Source organism: Macrotis lagotis, chromosome 4 (assembly GCF_037893015.1).
Source record: "Macrotis lagotis isolate mMagLag1 chromosome 4, bilby.v1.9.chrom.fasta, whole genome shotgun sequence".
NCBI classification, from domain to species: domain Eukaryota; kingdom Metazoa; phylum Chordata; class Mammalia; order Peramelemorphia; family Peramelidae; genus Macrotis; species Macrotis lagotis.
This window is the reverse complement of record NC_133661.1, coordinates 187,897,155-187,907,150: the sequence shown is the minus strand read 5'-3', so window position 1 is coordinate 187,907,150 and position 9,996 is coordinate 187,897,155. Positions and strand designations below refer to the sequence as shown.

Sequence of the window (9,996 nt, the reverse complement as noted above, 5' to 3'; positions counted from 1 at the left end):
CAGTTATTCCTCTTCTCTAATTATTTATTTGTGAAGATTGATTGTTGTTTTAGTGATAAAAGACAATATTTCCTTACATTCAGAAAAATCCCATTCATGAAAGATCATCATCTCCTTTTTCATCTTTTTCTGCCAAATATAATATTCATATCCTCATCCTCCTCTTATTTCTCAACTTACTCAATGATAACTGCACTAAAGCATAAATTAGAGCCATAGATAGAATCATGTAATGTCAAAAATGAAAGGACTTTAGAGACTAAATATATCCACATTCATGGACAAAAATATGCCAAGGAAGACTTTTTTATCTTTAATTTACTAAAATCTAAGAAGAGAAAGAATGCTGGAATACAATTCAAAACCTAGGTTCCATTTGTCCATCTATGTAACATTGGGCAAGTAAATTAATCTCTTTGTTCTTCTGACATGTGATCTATAAAATGAGTGGGCTGCATCAAAGCATCTCAAAAGTTCTTTCCAGCTCTAAAAATCTATAATCTAATGATTTGTAAACACATAAGTGAAGGTACTGACAAGAATTATCAAATAGGATCACTTTTATTTATTGAGAGGTGCAAAATACTCTTCTTGTTAAAAATTGTCATTGTTCTTGAGTTACATATGAGTCTTCATGATGCCATTTGGGATTTTCTTGGCTAAGATACTAAAGAGATTTGCTATTTTTCTTTAGTTCATTTTCCCCAATGAGGAAACTGAGGCAAACATGGTTAAATGACTTGTCCAGGATTACATAGCCAGTTAATGTCTGAGGTGAGATTTGAACTCAGGAAGATGAGTCTTCATGACTTTGAACAAGGCACTCTATCCACTTCACCACATAACTATCTGTTACAGAAATGTTGTAGTTCTCTTATTTCTTGAACTCTGATTTATGAAAGGCTGAGTGGTGAAAATGAAAGTGCTATCAACTCTTTAAAAACTGAAATTCAAGTTTATGTACAAGATATTCTCATATGGAAAATGGTGACGGGGAGAGGAGCTAAAGGAGAAAGCATGGACCAACTCATCGGATCAGAGAGAGTACTGGAAAGTATCTTAGGAGTCATCCACCCTAAAACACATATTTTTGTAGATGACGAAACTGAGACTAGAAAAAGTAAATGATTTGATCAAATGTAATTCTCTGTCTCCAAACTCTGGGCTCTTCCCATTGCCCCATATTGAACTACAGGACTCAAGAAAAATTCCCCCACTTCATTTCAATTGCAGAAGATGACTAATTAGAGGATTGTTTGGAGAGCAACAAAGTATTTTCTAAAAATTTAACTAACTCTCAAGTTATTCAGTCTGCTGCCCTTGATGTGACCTACAGGAAATATACCAAAGGTGAAAGATCCAAAAAGAACTGGCCTTCCCTCAGTGAATATCTGCTCCAGCTCAATCCTTGTTAGATGTCCAACATTCCTGATACATGTGTTCCTGCCAATCTAGATACTCTTCTCACATAGTCATAGAATTAAAGAAAATCAGTGCTGTAACAGACCATAAAGAACATCTAATCTAATCTCTACATGGTGATTAAATTGAAATCTGGAAAGGCAAAAATTACCTATTTCAAGTTACACAGTCCAATGCCAACTGAACTGCTACTTGAAACCAATATTATTTCAACTGCAGAACTATTCTACTCTTCTTTATTCTTCAAATCCACCATCTTCCCTACCAAAACTGTTTTCCTACTGTTTTCTCTTCATCTCTTTCTGTCTTCCCTGTCTCTCTCTCTCTCTCTCTCTCTCTCTCTCTCTCTCTCTCTCTCTCTCTCTCTCTCTCTCTCTCTCTCTCTGTCTCTGTGTGTATGTATATGTCTGTCTATTTCTCTCTCACTCTTTATCTCTTTTTTCTCTGTGTATGTGTGTCTCTTCCTGGTTATGTGATCTTGGGCAAGTTAATTGATCCTGTTTGTCTTATTTTCTTCATCTAAAAAATAAGCTGAAGAAGAAAATAGTAATCTACTCCAGCATCTTTGCCAAGAAAACCCCAAAAGGGTCATGAAGAGTTAGACACAACTGAAATGATTGAAAAATAATGAGAACTCTTCCCACACTGAGATTTAGATTATATAATATATTACTTTATATGATCAAATGTGATCACAAAATATGATGATCATATATTTTCATCTATGGTCCTGAGGTATCAAAAATCTTGCTAATTGAAAATCCCTTGGTATGTCAAAATTAGCACATATATAATATTGTAGCCAAGTCGTCTTCATACAGAACTTGCTCTCTTTTTTTGTTTCTTAGTCTATAATGACTTAGTCTATGTGACTTAGTTTATATGACTTAATCTATAAAATCAGCATTATTCTAACACTTGAGGCTTGAAATTCCATTATATTACTTGCCACATTAAACAAATCAGCCAGTCTTATTGATTCTCACCTTTTATGGCATATCAAACAAGTGCTTTCTTTTCATTCAACTTAGGATAATCTCATATCACATCGTTATCATTACAACTTCTCCTTTTTTAAACACTCCTGTCAAATGAATTTCCCAAACTTACTACTTTAGTCTATTACAACCATGATCAAAATCCTTCATTCATTTATTCCTTATAGTTTTCAAGATAAATGTATAATTCCTTATACTGCATGAAGGCCTTCTTCAAAATGCCATTAATCTATCTGGTTACTATATTATTATTAAAAAATTACAGGTTTAAAGACTCTGACTCATTTATTACAATGTCTTTTTGCTATTTTTGTGCTAGAGATTCTCCTTCCTAGTATCTCTATTCTGCCCCTTTTTTTTTTTTGGAACATTCACCTCCACCCCAACCCATTTGGTGTTCTATACCTGGAAATAAAGTTAAAAAGGTCTCAATTCCTATCTAATTAGCACTTCCTAGCCTATGACATTATATATAGAAAATTAAAAGGTACACCTGAATAAAACTCCAATGTTCTTTATAAAGTACTTGAACTTCTTACACAATGTTATTGCATCATGTTAAGTGTCTGAGGGAAGATTTGAACCCAGGTCCTCCTGACTCCAGGGCCAGTTCTATATCCACTGCACCACCAAGCTGCTTCAGACATTTGAAACTCACTAGCTGTGTGACCTTGGACAAGTCACCTAACCCTGATTACCTTGCAACCAGGGCCATCTCCAGTCATCCTGATCCATATCTGGTCACTGAACTCAGATGACTGGAGGAGAAAATAAGGCTGGTGACTTTACACAATACCCCTCATTCAAATCCAATTCATGTGCTTGTCATGGCATCACTTTCCTTTTGTCATGGTCTTCTTTGAAAACAAAAGACAGGGGCAGCTAGGTGGCACAGTGCATAAAGCACTGGCCCTGGAGTCAGGAGTACCTGGGTTCAAATCTGGTCTCAGACACTTAATAATTACCTAGCTGTGTGGCCTTGGGCAAGCCACTTAACCCCATTTGCCTTGCAAAAAGCTAAAAAAAAAGAAAAGAAAAGACAAATATAAATATCCTCATTTCATAATGTTAGACAAGAATCTCTCAGCAATGACATAGAGGAGTCACCCAGAACCTAGCATACCCTGGTGCTAAGGTACTAGAGTGTTTTTTACTTGGATAGTCAGTTTCTTTCACCCTCTTGCCTGAGAAGACTGTTGGCTTAAGTATCCTCTCTTACTTCCTTCCCAATCTCCTAAAAAATGTTACATTTTCCCATCAGTAAAGAAAAATATACCTGAAATTTTAAAAATCTCATGTTTTTAGCACTATTGATGGGTTTATTTATTGTATGAGATTATCTAATTTTTTTTCCAAAAAAGGAGCTGAAAAGAACTCATATGATGCCCTACTACTCATCTAAATCAGCCATCTTAGTTAATTTACTATTCCCATAATTTTTCAGATGCATTTTGACTCCACATCACTTCTTTAGAAGTATAAAAAGAACTAGTCAGAGACCAGAATGAAGGAAGACTCATATTTCAATGCAAGTTCTGCTACTTACTAGCTATTTGACCTTAGACAAGTCATTTCCATTATCTGGGCCTTACTTTTCTTATTAATAAATAAAATTAAGAAATTAGATAAGATGACCTCTAACATTCCAGTCTACTTTAATGTTCCCTGATCCCCTGTGATTCTAGATTGGAGGATCGGGATGGAGAAAAGAGGTGGGAATATAGGGATAGTTCTTGCAATGCTGGTTTAAATTCTATTATTTTCTTTATCAAGACTCACTGAAAATAAAATACCCAAGAGAGCAATCAGTAATTTCTCCTGGTGCTGCTCTGGTAAAGTCCCAAAAGGGTAAAAGCAACTATGAATAAGAAAGAACAATCATCATAAGAAAGCAATAATTTCGATATAATAGTCTTCTTACAATAATCAATGATGTTTCTTTTGATGATACTCTTTTATGTTGCTGGAGTAGAGGAATCTGGTGTTTTATCCTGGACATATCTAGGGTAAGTGGGAATGGATTTTATATCTCAGTGCCCAATCTTGTAACATACAATGGGTCAATGGTACAGGAATAATACTTTAGGGAGACAGGGTGATCTAGTGAGGAAAAGTACTTGACTCTACAGACACTGAGGACCTGAGTTCAGATTTGAGGTCTTCAACTTAGTACTTGTGTGACCCTGGGTGTGACCATACCATTCTGAGTCTTTGTTCCCACATCTATAAACTAATGGAGTGTTGATTTGATAATTTTTATCTATGAACATAGGGTTCCTATTTTTTCCTATTAGAGAAAAGAATGTGAACTACTTCTTCACATTAGAAGGGTAACAAGAAAAGCATGATCCTTTTTCCCCATACCAAAAACAAAAAACACTTCAACATTATTGTTGTTCCACTGGTGCTATCCAATCCAAATGAAACTCTGAATTTTACATAGTAATTAATGATAAATCTTTTAAAAGGATATCAAAGGTCACAACTGGGCATATGCCTCATTCCATATTGCATATAAATGAAGCTACTTCTTTTGTTCTCATTATAGTCTTACTTAGATAAAGTTATCATGGGAACTGAGATTTTCCTACTCTCATAAACATTCCATCCAAGCAAGAAAGCTTACCTTTCACCAGGCACTTATATTTCTCCTAAACTTCAGTTCTATGTGCCCAAGTTTTTCACTCCAACATCAATCACACTTTATTTGAATGCCGCAATATTCTCACTTCTCAGTTCCTGACATAGTCTATCAAACATACAACTTCTTGCCTTCTTACAACCCATTCTCTTTACTGTTTCATTGTAGAATGTCTCGCTTCTCTAATACATTTGTTATATCTACTTTTGGTCACAATATAAGCAAGGAAAATATAGCTTAAACACTGTAAATCTATAAGATCATAATTATAGTGATAGAAGAGACCTCAGAGATGATTTAGTATTACTTTTTCATCTTACAGATAAAGAAACTGAGACTCAGAGATTAAGTCAATTGTCCAAGTTGTTCATAAAGTAATTAGTGAGCAAGAGTTCACATATGAACACAGAGATGAAATTATTGATTGTATATCCTTTTTCTTTGCACATCTCATATTCTGTTATGCCAGACACTGAGGAAAGTGATTTCAAATACACAAAGGACAACTATATGGAAGAGAGGTAAAATGTTTTCTGCGTGACTATGGAGAATACACTGATAAAAAACAAGGTTATAAAGTGGCAGAATGTGACATAGAGAATATATAGTTGGTTTTAAACAAATCTAAGTTCAAGGGTTATAATAAGAATGATTTTCTGCATTGATAAAGGGAATGGAAATGGCAAGCTACCTGTGGGAATTCCTTATGTCAATGTAATGAAAAATCAATCCCTATTCCTTATTCTTTCACACTTCAGTATGAATTAGATGGCTTAACACTTAAATGAAAATTGTTACCCCAAGAGGACTATAACTTACCTTGGAAAATGTATAATTTTGGAATAGATCCATGAAAAAACTAGGTAAGAAAGTCTAAAGAGTTTGGTCTGTAGGGCCAGGGAAATAAGTTGGAATTTGTTTTTGAATTTTTAATACCTGTGAAATTGTGAGTAAATCATAACATTCCTGGGCTTTACTTTTCTCTTAAGTCTTTTCAAATTTTATCTATGGTTATCAGTTTTTCTACTTTAACCTTTAGGATTTAAACTACAGAAATGAATATCTCTTTGTCTGATGAATAAAATAAGTAATTCAAGTGCCCTCAATATTCCCTTTGCTCCTAAATAGCTGTTGTTGAGCTTCTCTGACATGTTAACCATACAAGAGAATGAGCTCTTTTACTTTAAAATGAATAGATATTTATTCAGTAATCTACTATGTATTCTTTTGAAAGATGAAGCACTTGAAAAAATAAAATTAGATAACTCCAGCGAAGTACTTCCTCCAGTGTGACAAGTAGATAACCCTGAATTCTGAATAAGGGCAGCAAATTGTTCCCACCAACCTAGGAATGCCCTTTCTCTATAAACAAATATAAAGATAACATATATATATATATATGCATATATACATAGATACACACACAAACATGCATATATGTGTATATATATCCATATATAAAATTTATACAAATATTCACATGGGGGTGTGCACACACACATTCATATACATATATATTTACAAGAATACATGGCATATTGCTCATCTGAGTACCCATTTTCTGAAATATTAAAATATTTCTTCCTCAAAACTCGCAGACAGAGACAGAGATGGACAAGACAAGAAAGAGACAGAGAGAGCTTGACAAGGTAGAAAAAATAGGTAAATGATAGAGAGAGAGAGAGAGAGAGAGAGAGAGAGAGAGAGAGAGAGAGAAGGATAAATAGAAGAACAGAAAGGTAGGTAGGTAGGTCAACACATAAAAGTATGAATACTAAAGAAAGTCAAATCTGATATTTTTTTCATTTCAAAGGTGATGAAGAAATGAACATCATAGCCAATCATAACATCTCCTGGACTGTAAATGAATTCATCCTCCGGGGCTTTCCATGCAGCCAAGAAAATGAAATCCTTCTTTTTGTGCTGTTCTCCATCATATATGCACTGACTCTGATGGGGAATGGGGCAATTGTCTACATTGTATGGTGTGACCAGCAGTTGCACACTCCCATGTACCTCTTACTGGCCAACTTTTCCTTCCTTGAGATATGCTACATCAGCTCCAGTGTGCCCAATATGCTAGTCAACCTCCTCTCCAAGGCAAAGACCATCTCCTACATTGGCTGCATCCTCCAATTCTACATCTTTTCTTCTCTATGTGGAACAGAACTCTTCTTTCTTGCCCTCATGGCATTTGATCGGTATGTTGCTATCTGCCACCCACTCCACTATCCCACTATTATGACTGGACAAATCTGTGCCATCTTGGTGTCCACCTGCTGGGTGGTTGGCTTTCTTTGGTTACTGACTCATGTCATTCTCCTCTCCCATGTACCCTTCTGTGGTCCAAATATCATTGACCACTATTTATGTGACCTAGGAGCAATGTTGGCTTTATCATGTACACCTATACCCAAAACTATTCTAACCTGTGGTACTTTCAATGCTCTTATTATCTTTATCACTTTAATTTACATCCTTGGGTCCTATACCCAGGTACTAAGAGCCGTGCTACAAGTACCAAAGGGCTCAGGAAGACAGAAAGCCTTCTCCACATGTGCTTCTCATCTAGCTGTGGTCTCACTGTTCTATGGTTCAATCATGATTATGTATGTGAGCCCAGGAGCCAGCAAACCTGAGATGCAGAAATTCATCACCTTATTCTACTCAGTTGCCACTCCACTCCTCAATCCCATGATCTACAGCTTCCGTAATAAGGAAATAAAGACTGCTTTGAGAAAAGTCCTGGGGAGAATCTAAACATCATTTTGATATTAGTAATGTTTAGATCCTCAACCAACTATCTTTATTTACAGGGTCTGTTATAGTGGGAATTACATTTGTATCTGGTTAAATAAGATGGCTACTAAATTTCCTACCATTACTAGGATTTTTTTTTATAGTAAAATGGGTAAGAGGAATTGTGGTTGGGTGGGAGGAAAAGCATTTTAGTATGCATTCTGAGTCAGGCACAGTGCTAATTTAGCATTTTAATTATTATCACATTGAATTCAACAATAATTCTGGGAGATAGATACTATTATTGCCCATGTTTTGCAGAGGAGGAAACTGAGATAGACATAAATTAACTCAGGGTGTACACAGGTAGGAAGTGGTTAAAGGATGAATTTAAACTCAGATATGTATGACTACAGGTCCAGAACCTAGTAACCTCTGTTTCTCATTAGAAGAGTTCAGTTTATAATTCATACTGCCAGTGAAACAGAGATTAGTTTTAAAGAAAAATGTTATCTTCCCCAGATCCAGGGTTCAAATACAGAGAATTCCTCTGCAAAATTGGACTCAAACAAGATACAGGCATTATTCCTTCTTTCTCTACTATGCTTAGCTTTTTTCCAAGATAAGTGTACTGTTCTTTCCTCTCTTCTGCAAATTCATTTGAAACCTGCTGTTCCCTTTCACTGTGCAATTGGACACCAATGTCTGTCTGATTTCAATTTAGTGACACATCAAGGATATGCACCACTACTGACTGAACCTTTATTAGAGGAAGATGTGGCTGACTTTGTCTCACTTCCCTTATAAATGCTTTTTATAGAGGAGAAGGGGATGTTACACTGTAGGGCAAAAGGAGTACCATACATATCATCTGTAAGTATATATTTCCATAATGGTATAAAGCATAAAACATCTATGAGGAAATATGATGCCCATAGTAATAATTCACTCTACCTGCCTTTCTATTGTGAAATCTCCTTTTCTAGGTTGCTTTGTTTGCTTCCTTACTTTTCATTATCCATTTTGGATATTCTTGAATCTTATTTTTTTTAGATGAGTAGGTACTATATATTTTGTCTTCACTTCTATATCTTCACATTGTCATATTAATTGGTTGAAGGAATAATGGAGTCTGATCCTGCCTGTGTCTGACCCTGTGACTTATCTCAATATCAAGAATTCCTTATAAAAGTTTGAAAGCTGTCATCATCTAATCTAATATTTGTCTTTAAATTTGGGTTCAAGATCCACCAAGGGATAGATTTCAAGTTGTATAGAAGACAACCACATATTTATTTTTACTGAAACTCTAATTGAAATTTAGCATTTTCCCCAACCATATGAAAATATTTCATGGCAAAGAAATGGAAATTGAGAGGATGTCTATCAAATAGGAAATGGTTGAATAAATTAAGGAATATAACTCTTATGGACCACTATTGTTCTATAAGAAACCATGAGTAGTCAGACTTTAGAGAAGCATGAAAAGAATTACATGAACTAATGCTGAGTGAAGGGAATATAACCAAGAGAACATTTTACACATAAGCAACAACATGGTGAGTTGATCAACTATGATGGATGCAATTCCTCTCAGCAGTTCAGAGATCAAGGACAACCCTAGGAGTCCTGTTATAGACAATGCCATTCACATCCAGAAGTAAAAAAAAAAAAGCAAAACGCAAAACTACAGAATGTGAATGTATACTTTGGGGAGTTCATTTTTTTAAAAACTTTTCTTATATTTTTTCCTTCCTAGCACGTGGTTTGTTTTCTTTTCCGTTAGACCTAAATCCTCTTCCACAATGCTTAATATAGAAATACATTAAAGAGAAATATGCATATACAACTTTTACCACACTTTGCTACCAAAAAGAGAAGGGAGGGAATGGAGGGTTTATTGGAAAAATAAAATAAAATATATTTTTATTTTTAAAATAAATGAATGAATAAATAAATACATACATACATACATACATACATACATACATACATACATATGCATTTTTGTTTTCTGAGAAAGGGTCCCTAGCTACCAGACTAAATGGAATCCATGAAACCAAGAAAAGGTTAAGAACACTGGTCTAAAACATCTACATTATTCTATGTGGTGGAAACCTGGTAGAAATTATAAAATTTAGAAGTAGAGTAAGCAAAATGTCACAAAATGTGTGTTTATCTTTCTGTATATACATA

General features: G+C 34.9%; 1 protein-coding gene across 1 annotated transcript; it reads left to right on the top strand.

Annotated features, from left to right (window-relative positions):
* The first annotated feature begins 6,885 nt into the window (after window positions 1-6,885).
* Window positions 6,886-7,821, top strand: LOC141520162 (olfactory receptor 11H12-like). The gene has a single exon (XM_074231979.1). It carries the CDS (start codon window positions 6,886-6,888, stop codon window positions 7,819-7,821), a length of 936 nt encoding a protein of 311 aa, XP_074088080.1.
* Window positions 7,822-9,996: the final 2,175 nt, after the last annotated feature.

Coding starts and splice junctions, on each gene's coding strand:
- LOC141520162 (XM_074231979.1), top strand. CDS start 6,886: ATGAACATCATAGCCAATCATAACATCTCCTGGACTGTAAATGAATTC.